The following is a 16,659-nucleotide window of genomic DNA, read 5'->3' as shown; positions in this document are numbered from 1 at the left end:
TGGAAGACTCCCCCTCCTGCTCTTTCCCTAGGTAATTCCTCCCACTCTTCATCTCTCAGTCCCACTAAAATTCAACCACATGTCTCTGCAGAATCGGTGGTGCGGTTGCAATTCTGCACTTATTTTTGTGCTCACTGGATTCGTGTGTCTCCCCTCCCACGTTTAACAGGCTGGAAGCTCCATAAGGACAGGGATTCTGTCTGTTTTCCTCCCAAACAGATCCCGCAAACCTAGTGCCCCGCATAGACAGAGGACGCTCGGTGGGTAACTGCTGAATGAGTGAATGTTGAAGGGAGTGGGGGACAGACACTTTCAGTCCCCAGCTGGTGGCTATGCCACTCACAGACTTCTAACTGTTCCCTTCCCATCCCAGTGCATGAGGGCCTCTGCATAGCTCCCGGGACAGGTAGCTTGAGCCACTGAAGCTCAAAACAACCGTGTTATCTTCTTACCCAGGGAGGATAAGATTGAGGCCTATGACATGCCAAGCAGTGCTATTCTCAGATGAGTAAGATAGAGCCCCTGCCACGTGGAGGGTGGCTCTGGGGCAGAGACAGATAAACAGTAGGGGGCGCTTTCTTCATGCCCCATGTGCAATCTCAGAGCAAATGCTGACCAGCGACTCCCAAGAGCTCTCCTGGCTTCCGTCCTCACCCCTAGCATCTACTGTCAATACCGCAGCCCGGAGATCCTGTTACACACGTCAGGTCAGCCCCCACCCCCAGCCCTGCTCAAATCCCTTCAGCAGCTCCCCCTGGTCACCCAGGTAAGAACAAAATCCCTACTGGTCTGCAAAGCCCCCGATTAGTCAGGCTCTCTGCAGAGCTGCTCCAAGCAGTGGTCCACAAATGCAGGGTTATCAACATGCTCCCGGTCCCCTAGTCTCTAGATGTCATTGTGAGCACATGAGAAGGAAAAAAAAAATCCATCTAACCATGATCCCCTTGTCTCAAATACACTGCGGAAGCCTTGGGAAATGTCTGCCTGAAGTTTCCAAACCGGTTGCCCGGGTGAGGCCGGGGAGGGCGCTAATCCCGCTCTTTCAGGGCTGGTGTTTTCATCTTCTTTCCGCGCCTAAACCTTTCAGCTCTGCCTTCTAGGCATGGCAGTTAGGGAACAAACACACCCTGATGATAACTTTCAGAGTGAAGGGCAGAGCCTGCAGCTGGCAGGCCATTCCGGGAGGAGGAAGGTGGGAGGGAGGTGGGGGGGGCATTTATGATATTTCCCATAACTGCATATTTCTCTTTCTAAAAAGCCATGTGGGCAACAGCTGGCTTTTTTTTACGATTCCCAAATGGGGAGGGGGTCAAATACCACGGTGCTTTAGCAGGAGAAGGCCACGTGGGATTGGCCTGTGGAGACCCACCTTCCGATGGGGGGCCTTGGGGGACTGTTGGCCACACGACCTGGCACACAGCAGAGCTCAATAAATGTTTGCTCAAGGGTCAGGCTTGAGTCGTCTTTGTGCCCCAAAGGAACCCCTCAGCCCAGAACACCAACAGTTGGTCACCCCCATCCAGTCCATCGGCCAATCCTAGCAGCTTTTTCCTACTACCCTATCCTCTCACTGGGGCCGCGGCAAGAACCTCTCCACAATTTCCCTGTTTCTACTCCTTCCTTAAAGCTAAATCACGTGAGAAGCAGGACTGGTGGATCGTACAGTAGTTCTGTTTTTCATTTTCTCAGGACCCTCCAAACTGTTCTCCACAGTGCCTGCACCATTTTGCATTCCCACCAACAATGTACAAGGATTCCAATTTCTCTGCCTCCTCACCAACACTTGTTGTCTTTTGTGTGGGGTGATATCTCACTGGGTATTTATCGAAAAGAAGTGAAATCAGCATCTCAAAGAGATATTATATTAGCACACCCACATTCACTGCAGCATAGCCAAGACGTGGAAACAACCTCAAGGTCCACTGAGGAATGAAGGGACTAAAAAATTCGGACTTACAATGCAATATTATTCAGCTTTAAAAAACGAAGGACTCCTGCAATGTGTAACAACATGGACGAGCCTGCAGGACATCATGCTGAGTGAAATAAGCCAGACACAGAAGGACAAATACTGAACGATTCTACTTAGACGAGGAATATAAAACAGTCAAACTCATAGAAGCAAAGAGCGGAATGGTGGTTGCCAGAGGCTGGGGGGATGGGGAATGGGGTTCCATGGGTATAAGGTTTCAGCTGAGCAAGATGAATAAGTTCTAGCGATCTGCTGTACGACCCTGTGCCTGTAACCAGCAATACACCATTGTGCGCTTGAAAATCTGTTCAGAGAGTGGATCTTACGTTAAGTGTTCCTATCAAAATAAGATAAGGGCTTCCCTGGTGGCGCAGTGGTTGAGAGTCCGCCTGCCGATGCAGGGGACACGGGTTCGTGCCCCAGTCCGGGAAGATCCCACATACCGCGGAGCGGCTGGGCCTGTGAGCCATGGCCACTGAGCCTGCGCGTCCGGAGCCTGTGCTCTGCAAGGGGAGAGGCCACAACAGTGGAAGGCCCACGTACCACAAAAAAACCAAAACAAAAACAAAATAAGATAAAAAAATGTTAAAGTAGCATAAAATTAAAAAAAAAATTCAAAATCAGATAATGTTAAAACTCTTCAGTTCCTCCAATGGCTCCCATCTCTTTGACATCAGTATCCGAACCCCCTGCGGTGGCCTGGCCATTACCTCTGGCCTCTGACCCTTCACCCTTCTGCTCCCCTCACTGCTCCCTCTGCTTCAGCCATACTGACCTCCTGGCTGCCTCTGGAACAAGCCAGGCTGTTTGCTAGGACTGTTTCCTCTTCCCGGTGACACTGCCGCCGCGGCTCCTCAGAGGGGCCTTCTGGCCACCTACCTAAAACGTCCACCTCCCCTGTCCTGTCGCCTGCTGTGCTTGTCTACGAGCTCTCGTCACACCAGACGGTGGACTGTAGGTCTACTGGGTCACCGGTCCCCTCTGGCCTCTCCCATTAGGGCAGAAGTGCTACCAAGGTGGGGCCTCAGGCTGCACGCCTCCCAGAGTCACCATCCAGCTTGTGGCAACAGACATGGTGCTCTGAGCTGTGTAGGGCAGAGGCCCTGCGGGGACGAGGCGTCCTGTGCTTTTGTTCACTGTTACGTCCCCAGATACTAGAATAAGAGCTGGCAAAGGGCAGCTCACCACTGCCTGTTTTGGTATGGCCTGCGAGCTAAGAGCACTTTTTACATTTTTAAATAACTGAAAAAAAATCAAATGGATGACCTTTCGTGACACATGAACATCATGTGAAATTCACATTCTGATGCCCAGAATCAAGTTTTATTGGAACACAGCCATGCTGGTCGTTTATGTATCGCCTGTGGGTGCTTTCATGCAGAGTTGAGTAGTTGTGACAGAGACCCTGCAGCCTGCAAGGCCTCATACTGTATTTACTATCTGGCCCTTCGCAGAACACGTTTGGGGAGTGCTGGCCTGGGACGTCCAATGGCACCTAGTGGGCGACCAATGAATGGGGTCTGCTGAATTTTTCTGGACTGACCGCGGTCAGGGTCCTACCCATCCCTCAGAAGCCCAAGGAGGGCCTTTGGCATGAGGTTACTCCGACCCCAATGAACTGTTACTGGAAACCTCCTTTTCACTGGGGTTTGACGAGAGAAAGCCGAGAAGGAGTCCTCTGCAAACCTGGCCTTCGGGCACGTCGGCCCCATTGGCTTCGCTGAGCCGCAGGAAGATCATCTGGCTTCATCACGGCCACCCCGGTGGCGCGGTGTCTCTGAGTTGTCCACGGCTGTTCCCTCATTGTCTCATCCTGAGCGATACAGCAAAGACCCGGGAGAAAGCAGTGTTCCTGCCCCGACAGATGGGGAATCTGAGGCGACAGTCTCCCCTCAGCCACCTCCATCCGGAAGCCATCTGTCCAGAGTCTCTGGCTTCCTGCAAAGACTGATGGGTAAAGACGGGTTGCTGCGCCCAAGGACGGTTGCCTTTTCATCAGAAACCTCCTCCGGTCCGTCCTCACTCCTAATACTGGAGCCACTGCCCCTGCCACGTGCACGTGCTTGCAAACCTGCAGCCGGTCAGCTGACTGAAAAGGGAGAGCCCCTGCTCATCACTCATCGGAGGACCACCAGCCCACTCAGCGGCTCGGGCCCGGAGCCCCCGCTACGGTGGCCCCCAACCCCGCTCTCAGTGACTGCTTTCCGTGGAACCTCTCCGTTTTCCTCTCTCATTCTTCACCTGGACACCTGGGCTGCAGTCACTCCACTGGCTTTACCTGGCACAGCAAAGAGTGAGGAGGTGTCAGAGGCACCCTGGTAACCGGTGGGGCCTCTCTTGAGATGTTGTTTTTTTTTTCTCTTGAGGCATTTTAACTCAAGATGAAAGGAGGCTGGTGGCCTATGAGGGCTGTTGGAGAGAGCATCTTGACTTTTAATTGTTCCCAATATAATGAGGCATTGCCTGCTTAGAATGCCTCCTACAGGTCAAATGGTCTTTATTGGGAAAGCTACCTCTGCCCCTCACCAGGGTTGGTGTGTCCTCTGTGGCCGGGGCTCCCCGCAGAAGGTGTGGTCCAGGAAGGCTTCTCTGAGGAAGAGGCATTTCGGCTGAGATCTGGAGAGGGAAGAGCTGGGGTGGAGTTTGCAGTGGGAGCAACAATGCAGGGGGCTGGGACGAGCAGGAGGGAGTGGCTGAGGCACGCGGGGCCTTGTCTGAAGACCAGAGCGAGACATCTAGGGCTGGGCAAGGGGTGGTCACCCTACAGGCGGGCCTTCCACTCTTCTCAACGCCACCACCACTGCCTTGCTACAGCCGACAGCCAAACACATTCGCCGTACCCTACCCCCCTCTGCACCAGGGGTTTCATATTCACGGCCCCATGTCAGCCAACAACCCTATGAGGATAGGGTATGAGTATCTGTGTCCATTTTACAGATGAGGAAGCTGAGGCACTAGGAAGTCAGGGTCACACCACTAGCAAAGACAGAACCAGGATTCAAAACCCAGTGTCAGCAGATCTTCTGATGGAAAAGCTTCTCCAGCCCAGGCCACCCTGGGCCTTCCATCCAACATGGTTTCATTTCCATGAAACTCTGGGAGGTCCGGTTGGAGTGCCTGGAGGCTCTTGGGTGATTCTGGAGCCTAAGGAAGGGACAGGAGGCCTAGGCAACTGTGGGAGGTAAGGGGGGCCACTGGGGGCTGGGCCACCTGGGTGGGGAACGTGGGCGGGGGTGGGGTCCGGTGGCTTGGCGGCTGCAGTGAGCACGGGGGGCTCTGGGAGGAAAGAGGGGCGCTGCGGGATTAGAAACAACCCGCTCGGAGGCCAGGCTTGGGGGCCGATGGGGTAGAGCGCCCCGCCTGACCTCACCGCATCTCACTCCTGGGGGCTGTGAGTGGATGGTCCGCAGATCTGCGTTTTCCTCCTGAAAACATGTCACCATGCCAACTGCTTCCTCCCAGAGGCTGGCAGTGAAGCAGATGAGTCACAGGGGCAAGGTATCCGTGCAGAGCACACCAATCCGGGGGTTCTAGACTCTTCCTTTTCCCTGAAGGTGCTGGGCTGCGGGGACTGGAGGCATGGGGATCGGAGGAGGAGCCCTTCAACAAGCCAACATTTCACATCGATCCCCTCGTAACTTTTCAGACTTCAAGCCATGAGGAATTGTGTCCTTAGGGATATTCAACTTCCGGCATCCTGTCAGCTGAAGTCTGGGTGACGCTGAGTTCGGCAAAATGACAAACAGTGCGTACATCTGCGTGCGGACGTGTAAGTGTATGCGTCTGTCTGTTCACATACATACCTACTTCCCCTCCCCTCCCCTCCCCACTTGGCTTCCTCACTGCCCTCAGAGCTGGAGCTCAAATCCCTCCTGAGCGGAGGGAAATCCGGCTGTCATGGTTTCCAGAAAGGGAACGCGATCTCCGTATGGGGTGTAATTACATCTTAGCTTTCTGCAGAAGAATAGTTTACGGTTTAAATGCTATTAATTGTAAGCTGTTTTGTTCCACGGGAAGTTGTTCGTTGATAACTACCCAATTAGGGTTATTTTGCAATTAGTCTATTCACAGAGAATTTATTGCAAAAGGGGAAGGCTGTGGTGCAGTAAATGAAGGCACTGCCCGGGCTGGTGTGCCAAGGCTCAGACGCCCATCTTATTACCCAGCTCCCAGCTCCCTGGAGGGTGTGCCACTTTGGCGGACGCAGCAGAGGCCACAGGGAATCCCCCAGGCTGCACAGCCATGCTGGAGGTGTCCAAGACAGGGACCAAGACAGGCCACATCAGCCCGCTCGCTCCCCCATCAACACCCACCCTTCTCCTTGCAACTGTACTGATGGCGGAGAGAGACAGCCTGCGGGCTCAGGACATCCCCGAGCTCGGACCGTTTAGGCTAAAGTGAAACCTTCTGCCTCCTGAAGAGGGAAAGGCTCTCGGGAGGACTCAGCCTCTGTATTCCTGAGATATGATACCAGCCCTGCCATCTACTAGCCATGCACCTGTGACCAAGGACTAAACCTCGTTGAGCCCCCATTTCATCATCCATTAAACGGATTGATAAGAGACCGACCTCATAGGGCTGGTGTGAGGATACAGTGGGATGGGAGGCACAGTGCTGGAGGTATTACTACACAGAACTGGTACCTTGCAGGGGTCAGCACACTATGGCCCATGGGCCACATCCCACCCACAGCCTGTTTTTGTAAATTGAGTTTTATTGGAATAACGAAGTGCATTTGCGTATCTATCGTCCTGGCTGTTTTTGAGATATAATGGCAGAGTTGAGGAGTTGCGACAGAGACTGCACAGCCTACAAAGCCTTAAATATTTACTCTGGCCCTTTACAGAAAAAGCGTGTTGACCCTTGGTACACAGCGAGGACCCACTGTCATTCTCATGGAAAGACATTCAGCTCAGGCCTCTGCCGGGCCATGCACTAGCTAAGAAAAAGATTTTGGAAACATCTCCACTTATTTATTCTGCCACAATCTGCCAAGTCGTGTCAAGAGTATGACGGGGACCCCGGGACTGCTTAGACAAGGTTTAGAATGCAAGAGAGAAGCAAACCTTTCCTTTTTAGACCTTTCTATTGAAAAGAGAGTATAGTACAGATACATGTTTCCAACAGAAGACTTAAAAAATACAGATGAACTTGAGTAATGAGTTGAAGCTGTCCCCACTGCACCCCAGCCAGAGGGCCACGTGGAGGGCTTGCCGCGGACACTTCCAAGCCTCTTTACACACTTACCCACGTGGCCATCCCCCACCTGAGCCACACCCTCCGTTCTGTGACCAGCGGTCAACAGAGAAGCATGTGTGAGAGATGAGGAGGCCTGAATTTTAGCCCAAGTTCAGCCTCTAACTGATTAGGTGACCTTGTTGGTAAGTCTCCTCTCCTCTGTGGACCTCGTTTCTTACCTGTCCAGTGGAGAGACGGAATTAGGATTTCTCTAGGGGTGATCTAGTCCCGTTTTCCTTGGGAGCCATTCTTACCATGCACATCCTTCTCTCGAGAGAGATGGGGGATTGAGGAAGCACTAGGCATCTTCCTGCCTGGCTTCCAAATCCTCCAATGTTGGGGGAACTGAGAGCCCCCTGCCCCCACCCTGCCTCTTGGTCCAGCTCTGTTGCCACCTTTCCTGATGCTCTGACCTTCTGTCTCGACAAAGAGGCGGACCCAGCCGCTGGGACCATGGACCCATTCCTCTTCCACACGTGGACCCTGTCCCTGCCCCATGCAGGTCTTTCCACGTGTCCTCCCCCAACCCCTGCCCTCAGGACCTCTGGGTTGTCCCATGGTCGGGGACCTTCTCTCTCCACTTGAGAGTGAACTAAAGCATTTGGTGGTCTCTGAATTTAGAAGCAACAAGGAGGTATTTTGAACGCTTGACCATTTAGTGAGGGATAGCGGGGTACCCCTTGCACTGATTATGGCCAATGAGAATGAGGGGTGACCAAGAGCAAATTGGGAAATGGGCCGCAAGGGAAGACCAAGTGGGAAGACCCTTCGAGCATTTAACGCAGGGCACTCCCTGGACAGATAAGGAAGACGGAACCAGCGAGCGGAAAGGGCTTTTCCTATCAGTTCATGGCTGAACTCAACTAGAACACAATCTCTCCATTTCAAATGCATCCCTCCCTGCCTGTTCCCAATGACACTGGCTCTTTCTTTGTAGAAAGTGTCTTTTGGATGCAGTTCGCCCTCTGCATGGAGAAAACCACTGGACGAACTAATTCACAAACTATTTGGGACGTAACGTCTTCTGCAAGGAAAAATAAAATCTACTGGCTTACAATGAGCTTATGTGGGGATGAGGGTACATGGGTGAAACCGTAGTGACCACCACGAGTTAACTGTAGCCAGATGATGGGAACATGAAGGTTCTCCCTACTCTGAGGTGGGTTTGAAATTTTCTGCCATAACATATTTCTTTTTTTTAAGAAGGGATCTTGACAAAATATGACCTAACCCAGGATGGCAATATCTCTGTCTCAGGATGTCTCTACCTGCAGGCTTGTAAGGCCACTTACAAGCCACGTGACCTTAGGGAAGTTGTTTTACGTCTCTCACGTGTAAAAAAGTTATGCTGACGATGACGGTGCTAGCCTCACTGGGCTGTGGGTGAGATGAGCTGATTGAATGCAAAGTGCCCGTGCTGTGCCCGGGACACAGTGAGCACTTGGTAATTGTTATTACCCCCCTTTCCCACGCGCTGGAAAAGGTGAAACCTGCCAGCAAGGACTACGTGTCAGAGGCGTGAGGTGAGATGCAGAGATGCACGGTGATGCCTCACCTGTGCAAAACTGTCCCCCCCCCCCAGTTTCTGAGGACCCTCCCCTGTGCTTGTGTACGCCGCTGTTACAGCTCTGACTCGCACTGCATCGCAGCAAGAGGTCTGATTTATCACTGGTCATCAGCACAGAGAATAGGGCCCAGCACAGTGCAGGAGGGAGGGAGGGAGACAGAAGACGGGAAGGAGGGAGAAAATAAGGAAGGAAGGAATGTTAGGTGGAGGAAAATGGGAAGGATGTTTTCCAGAGCCTCCAATGTCAATGCAACCAACTAGAAACCTTTCAAATCCTATTCAATTACAGTAACATTGGTGTCAATTTTAATCCCAATATTCTGCTGAGACAGAAAACAAACCATATCAATACCATTGCCTCCTACGACTTCCACATTAGCCCCGATTGCACTGTACTTTATCCTTGGCCATCAAAGCGACAGGTTAAAGCTGTAACAAAAGGTAATTTGATTTTGCGAAACTTTTCTCACACGAGACTTCTGAATTCAGGGAGGCCCAAAACAAAAGATCTCCTGTCTTCATCTGGGGTTTGAAAACTAGGGCGGTTTTTCTGAGAAGGTCTGAGAATGTGAGCAGAACGGGGCCGGGACTTACCTTCGAGGGGGCAGAACCGAGTGACCTTCTCGGGCATCAGCAGCCCAAGCTTGTGGCGGCAGTAGGTCTCCCCGATCTCCTGGCGGCAGTGCTTGGACTTGGAGCGGGACAGGGCGGAGATGGCCTCTTTACCCGAGATGTCACACTTGAGGGGCCGGTCAGACTTGATCTCGGGGGAGCTGCCCCCACTCTTCCGGGCGTGGGGCTGTCTGGGGGCATCCTTCCCTCGGCTGCCGTTGACCGGGGCTCTCGCACCAGGAGGCAGCACCTCGTTGGCGCCTTTTCCTGGGGACAGATGCCCCTGTCCCTTCTCCTCCTGCCCCAGCTTCCTCTTCAGAAGCTCCTTCTGTCCTCTCGGGGGCTTCTTCGTCAACTCGGGCTGGTGCTTTTGCTTTTGAGTCCTGGGTGCGAAGTTGCTGTTGTCCACGTTCTCAAAATCCTTGGGTACAGAGTTCTCATTGTTGCTGTCTGTTCGCACTTTCTCTTTTGGCCGGTGAGAGAAGTAGCCATCCTGGAGAAGACAGGAAGGAAACACAGAAGAGAAACTTGACTTTGCCATCACTCTAAGCAGGCCCTGGAGGGTGGGGCACGTAGGTTTGGAAGTCTGGGCCCTGGTTCCACGCCCTGCCTTTGCTACGAGCTTAATGTTAGACTTCATGTTAGGTTTTTCTCTTTGAACCTCAGTTTCCCAACCTGGAAATAGAAGATGTTCCAACTAGAAAATAAAGCTTTTGCAAGCTCTAACGTGCTATGACTATGATCCTCAATGCTTGTTATTAACCACACCCCCTTTTCATATAAGTCTCCTTGGTTGTCTCTGCTACTGGAATCTGGACAGTTTGTTCCAAGCTTCCTGTTTGAATTCTAGCAGCAAGCACTGTGATGGTTTATTTAATGGCTAGAAATGCCATAATAAAGCTCTAAGGGGAGAAAATATTGGTAGGATAGTACATAATTTACATTGCCTTTAGGACATGCTCGTAGATCTATGCCCGTAAGAGAAATCAGACCGTGCCACAGTGAATTCTGAGGGGGAGGCATCACCGGCTATCTTGAGGGGAATATGCCCTTTATAGGACAATCCTATGCAAGGATCCTACAGTGAGTCCCAGGGGGATGAAAACTTGTGACAGTCTTATGTTTGAGCTTTGACTCTTGATGTCTGTACCTACAGCAGAACTGATTAAGTCACGGGGTGGGGGGGCAGGGTGTCAAGAGAAAGGCCAAGAATCATTCTGGAGAAAATGAGTCTTTCTGGGAAGGCGGGCACCCCAAACTCAGCTTCTCCATGGGTAGGTGGGCCCTGGCCATTTTGACCTTGGATCAAATGCACTGGTCAACTACCATCCTGCATCACTTCCAAAACACATTGCTTCTGCTTAGAGCCCATTATCAAGGCCTTAACCTGAAGGAGAATCCACTGTCCCAAAGCTAGTCAGAGGGGACACAGAGGCCACAGAGAACGCTAATTGACTCCATAAATCTACACCCATTGCTCTAGAAACACACTGGCAATGAGTAGCAATTCTGAGGGCAGACATCCTCGTTCGTTTTCCTAAATGTGCCAATTAAAGGTTCTCAAGGAAGAGGGTGGTGGAGAGCAGTGGAGGTAGCGCTGGTGCCCAGGATCGGCTGACGTGCAGCTGACACTGAGCGTGGCTCCTCCTTCAGCAGGTCTGCAAACTACTGCCCTCCCCGAACCAAATCCTGCCCGCCATTTGTTTCTGTAAATAAAGTTTTATTGAAACACAGCCACGCCTGTTCATTTATGGACTGTCTATGGCTGCTTTCCTGCTACAACAGCAGAGGTGAGCGGTTGCCATGGAGACTGGTCTGCAAAGCTTAAAGTATTTCTAGCTGGCCCTTTAAGAAAAAGTGTGCAGACCCCAGCTCTCCAAGAACTGTGAGTTTAGAAGGTTCCCCGGGGCTTGGTTTGACTGCCCTTGTCTCCAATGTCCCCATTTGGCCCAGCAACGTGTCTGCCCTCTTCTTGCCTTTGTCCCATCTCCCCTAGCATCAAGCACCAATTTCAAGAGGCCGTAAGAATGAAGACTACACTAAGATACCTCGTGGCCATTCTGTAAGTTGATGTTACTTTTATTCTCATTTTGCAGGTACCGGGCATCAGTGACTTATCCAAGGTAACTCAGCTGGTTGGTGGTGAAGCTGGGATTCAAGCCAGATAGACTGCAGACCCCATGCCCTAGGCTACCAGCTCCACCAGCCACTTCCAGGAAGCCGCAGAGCCCTTCTGATCCCCATCACTCTGTCCCCTTAAGCACTGTAGCCTGGCTCCCTTCCCATCCACTCCCACCCAGCTAAATGGATCTGGGATAGGCATGTCATCTCCAAATAGCCGTGTCAAGGCTGGTCAGTGGCCATTAGGTGGCAGGGAGTCACAGAGAGGGAGAGGACAGTAAGGAGGGGCTACGAAGCACCAGGAGCTTGAGGTGGCAGGAGCTGAGAGGCAATGGGTAGGAAGAAGGAAACAAGGAGAGGCCGAGGGAGAGTGGAGTCTGTGACGGGTCCTGGAGTGGCTACTGGTCATACACAGGAGCTGCTATTACATGCTGGTCTGTGAAGGGGAACTTCTGGTTCTGACACCCGTTTCCAGTCTTTCTTACCTCTCCACGTATCTTGCAAGAAATCCCCCTCAGTGAGGGGCCATTCCTCTGTTCTTATAAACAAACCACACTGATATTCCTCTTTTCCCTTCTTTCTGTCCAGAGGCCCTTGAAGAATCCCAAGCAGCCTCTCAGATGCACTTTCTGAGCACTCGCTGTCAGCAGGCACCATATGCAAACGACACACAGGTATTACTTACTGGATACCAACAGTCGTCCCATAAGGGGTACCCTCCTCACTATTTTACAGAAAGAGGCGTCAGGCTTGTTGCTTTAACACTCTCAGGCACGGGCACGTATCAAGTGCCAGGCACTGTGCCAAGCCCTTCCATGTTTAACCTTCAGAAGTAACTTTCAAGACAGGTAGTACCATTCCCCCATCTTACAAAAGAGGGACAAGGCGGACTTGGGGATGTTCAGTGATTTGCCCGACATCATTTAGGGGAGGCTGTGAACGCGTACCCGTTTAATTCTAAAACTTGCTATAGTTTCGTGCCTCTTCTGTTTGGCTGAGAGGTCAAGGGAGGAGCATTTAGCTCCCCCCTCTCTGTGGGGGAATGGATGGGGTATCTCTCTCTTTGCTCATATTAGCCTAGGTTGGGATGGAGCTGGATTGGGGGGGGGATGGTATTCAATAAAGCCCTTGACAAATATTCCAGTTCTCTTCCTTCTAGGCACATGATACAATTGTACTTCCCATCCCCTGCAAATGAGGCACAGCCAATCAACCTGCCGTGGCCAAGACCAGTGACTCGGGCCAGGGCACAGTTTGCCATGTCCCTCCTTCCCCCATAGCATCCAGCCACACTCCTGATGGTGAAGGCCCTGCATTCCTGAGTGAGGCCAGGGTGGAGGATAGACTCCACCAACCCTCCATGGGCAGAATAAACCTCTGCTGCTGTCACGGAGGTGTGGGGATCTTTGTTACCGCAGCATAGTCTAGCTCATCCTGATTAATACAGGAGCCAACCTGATCTGCTTTCTTCCTCTTAGCTGCCCTCAGATACAGGAGCCAGTTTATTATCATTTTTTGCCTCTAATGGTAGGAAAATCAGTTCGATTACTCCTGCTGCCTGAGAATAAGAATTTAAATTCTGTCCCTACGCCCGTTTTCTAGAAGTTAACAAGAAGGCAGAGAGTTGAGCAGAAAGGCCTCTGCCCTCATAGCCATCTGCATCCTCTCTCAGCAAACACATCCTCAGTACTGTTCCTGGGTTGTTCTCTTTCCTCATCATGAACTGATGATCACCAGTTTGTCCCCCAAGCAGAAAACCTCCATAAAACCACTAATTTCAAAAGCTCACGTTCTCTACCACCTTCTGGCAGAAGTTCTCCAAGCAACACCAGTCGCAGGAAGCACTGCAATCAACGAAGCTAATGTGGCCATCAGAGAACGGCTGGCTCCTCTGGTTAATTTGTGATATCAGGACCAGGCGCCACCATCAATTCTAACAGGACTCCTGATTAATAAGCGTCGTCTACTTAGAGACACCCCCGCGATGGGGATGGTGAGCTCACGGTGGCCCCTTGGCCTTCCGCCTGGCCCCAGGTGCTACTCAGCTGCCAATCAAAAGATTCCAGTGTAAGAGAAAAGGGCAATATTCTGTCTTCTGGAATGAAGAGCTCACAGATATTCGATAGCTTCCAGAAAAGCCACTGAGCCATAGTCGGTGAGAACCAGGCATCACTCAGAGGCCTGGGATGATCTGTCACGCTGAGTCAGGGTTGCTTCCTACAATAGCTGATGAGTTCTCCTACACCTTCCCTCCACAGTTTTCTTTCTTTTCTTGTACATTTTATTTTATCGTGGCAAGAACACGTAACATGAGCTCTACCCTCTTAACAAACGTTTTAAGTGCACAATACAGTATTGCTATCTACAGACACAAGGTAGTACAGCGTATCTCTAAAATGTATTCATCCTGCGTAAGTGAGACTTTATGCCTGTTGATTAGCAATTCCTCATTTCCCCTCCCCCAACCCCTGGCAACCACCATTCTACTCTCCGAATTTCTGAGTTTGGCTATTTTAGATTCTCATGTAAGTGGATCAAGCAGCGTTTGTCTTTGTCTGTCTGGCTTATTTCACTCAGCATCACACCCTCCGGGTTCATCCATGGCATCACATACGGCAGGATTTCCTTCTTTTTCAAGACTGAATAATATTCCATTGTACGTGTATGTCACATTTTCTTTATCCATCCATCCCTCGATGGGCATGAGATATCACCTTACCTTCCCTCTAACTCTTCACCTGCTCGCCAAGAGGCAAACGGGGTCTCAGCTTTTCTCTTCTTCCCCTGGAGAATCAAGATCCAGACATCCAAACCCAGGCTCCCTTCCCTGTAAAAACCAATCTTGGGAGGTTTCCAGGCAAATACACGCGAGATGACTATCATATCCTCAGCACCCATGTTCCCTCATACTCTGGCCCTTCACACACCTTGTGTCTCTAATCCTCTCGAATGCCCAGTGAAGCAAGAGCATGAGTCCTAATGAAGGGGAGGAAAGTAAGGCACAGGGAGGTTAAATAACCTGACCAAGGAATGAATGTGATGCTAGAAATGACATGATTCAAATTCTGCATGCCTCAGTTTCCTCATCTGGAAAATGGGGGTGTGAAAATAATACTTATGTCATGGGTATTTGGTGAGGATGAATGTATGTCAAAACGTCCAGAATGTGACCACCACACCCAAAGCAGGAGAAACAATGAGCAAAGAAGTTTCCCTACTAATCAACACTGGGCCTCCACCACCTCACCCCTGATGGTCTCCACCTGGAGGACAGATCAGTTAGTATTTCTTCATTACGATCGCTAGCTGTGTCCCCTTTATTCTTAAGCAACCCAACACTCTCACCTTGGGTTATTTATGCAAATGCAACCCTTCGACTTATTTTATTTTAATGTACTTATTGCAATGATTGCACATTCAAATGTTTGCATGCGAGCTCCAAAACTCTAATTGCTCTGCTGTTGCCTTACCCCTAAGCTGTTGCTAGAATCCATTTTTATTCTGGAGAAATAATTAAATGCAATAATGTCCTCTATTCCCATGCAACCTTGGGCATGTTTAGAGTCAATTTCAATCAGGTAGAAATATGCCAAGCACAAGATGGCTTCGAGAGGCAGGTTACAGGACCCCAGGCTGCTGTTTCAGAGACGCCTGGGTCTGCTCTGTCCTTCCCGGTTCTCTAACGTTCAGACTTCAGGATGGATCTCTCCTCACTTGATCAATTGAATCGGCCCAACCTCCTCCCCTGTACCCAGGTCCTGTTTCCGAGGGGTGGAGGTGGGCTGCTGTGTTTTCAAACTCTCCACTCATTGATAAACCTTTGCTCTTATTTTTGTGTAGAAAGAACACCGAACAAGAAAGGAGGAGACCTGGGTACTTGTCTTGCTTTAGCGACCATCAGATTTTCTCATCTGTAAAATGACAGGTCCTGTGTGTGTGCTGCTGAACATTCTCTGAATTAACCGTTAATCGATACAATCGATGAACAAAGCTCTGCCATTTCAGATCATTGAGAAATAACTGATGGATTTTAAGAGACCAGGGACTGAGGGATAGATGGACGCTCCTAAGTGCATCGTCTTCTCCCCCTGCCTCATCCTGTGATCATTTTCTCCAGCAGCTCTTTGATCTGGGACCGACCATTTCATCTCCCTGCACCCTGACGTCCTCATCCATCCCAGGGGCTGAGGCTGGCATCTAACTCCCTGGAACTGAGAGAACAGATGAAGCACAGGACACAGTGATTGACACGTGCAAGGTGCTTACGAAACATGCATCTATTAGAAAATATGCATACAGTGCTGGCTCTGCCCCAGGCTCTGTTCCCAAGCCCTCTGCAGAGACTAGTTCATTTGATCCCCATGAGGACCCTATGAAGGAGATGCTATGTTATTCTCCCCATTTTTTGGATGGGATCATGAAGGTTCAGAGAAGTTAAGTGACTAAATCCAGATCTAGGAAGTGGAAGAACCAGGATTCAAACCCAGGCAGTTGGGGTCCAGAGGCCACACCCGCCAACACTGCACCGCCTCTCTGCAGCTATGAGGAATAGAGATGGTGTCAGAGGGGAGCCCCGGCCAGGTGCGCTGTGCAGGCGTGAGGGCGCCTGTCCCACCTGCTCACTCATCATGACCCGTTTAGGGCTTTCTTTTGTGCCATGTGGCCACACTGCCAGCTGAGTAGCTGTTTGCTGTTGAACTCAGTGTCCGAGGCTTCATTCCAATCACCAAGGTGATCAAGGCCATTGAGAGGGGCACATGGGGGAGAAGCCCACACCTGCTTCCAGAAGGACTTCTGTGCCAGGGCAGTGGAATGGAGGAGGCGCAGTGTGCATGGCTGCACCCAATTAGGACATGCAATTACCGGGCTGCCAATGCAAATAGACCTCACAGAGGCCCGGCGCCCACCCGCCTGGCTCATTTGCATGCACAAAAAGTGGCAGGGCTGGCCAGAGCTTAGAAACCCGTGGTCTTTGCTGGGCACGGGCAGGCCAGGCTTTAACAGAACCCTCAATAATAAGCCTTGTATAATTTAGCAAATTTAGTCATGTTAACGGGACGCCCAGCATGGGGTGAGGAGGGAGGGAGCTGGATGGATAGAGCTGGCTTGGAATCCAGCCTCTGCCCCTTAACCCTGAGATACAGAGGAA

The 16,659-nt window shown here is 51.1% G+C and overlaps 1 protein-coding gene across 1 annotated transcript in view; it reads right to left on the bottom strand.

Moving 5' to 3' along the window:
* Positions 1 to 16,659, bottom strand: part of XYLT1 (xylosyltransferase 1) — a 323,319-nt gene that overhangs the window by 142,860 nt on the left and 163,800 nt on the right. Inside the window, exon 4 of the mRNA XM_060031007.1 lies at positions 9,372 to 9,882. Within this exon, the coding sequence (XP_059886990.1) occupies positions 9,372 to 9,882 (511 nt within the window). The remainder of the gene's footprint in view (positions 1 to 9,371; positions 9,883 to 16,659) is intronic.

This window comes from Delphinus delphis, chromosome 15 (genome assembly GCF_949987515.2).
Source record: "Delphinus delphis chromosome 15, mDelDel1.2, whole genome shotgun sequence".
In the NCBI taxonomy this organism is placed as follows: domain Eukaryota; kingdom Metazoa; phylum Chordata; class Mammalia; order Artiodactyla; family Delphinidae; genus Delphinus; species Delphinus delphis.
The sequence above is the reverse complement of the archived record's forward strand: the minus strand, read 5'-3'. Positions and strand labels throughout refer to the sequence as shown.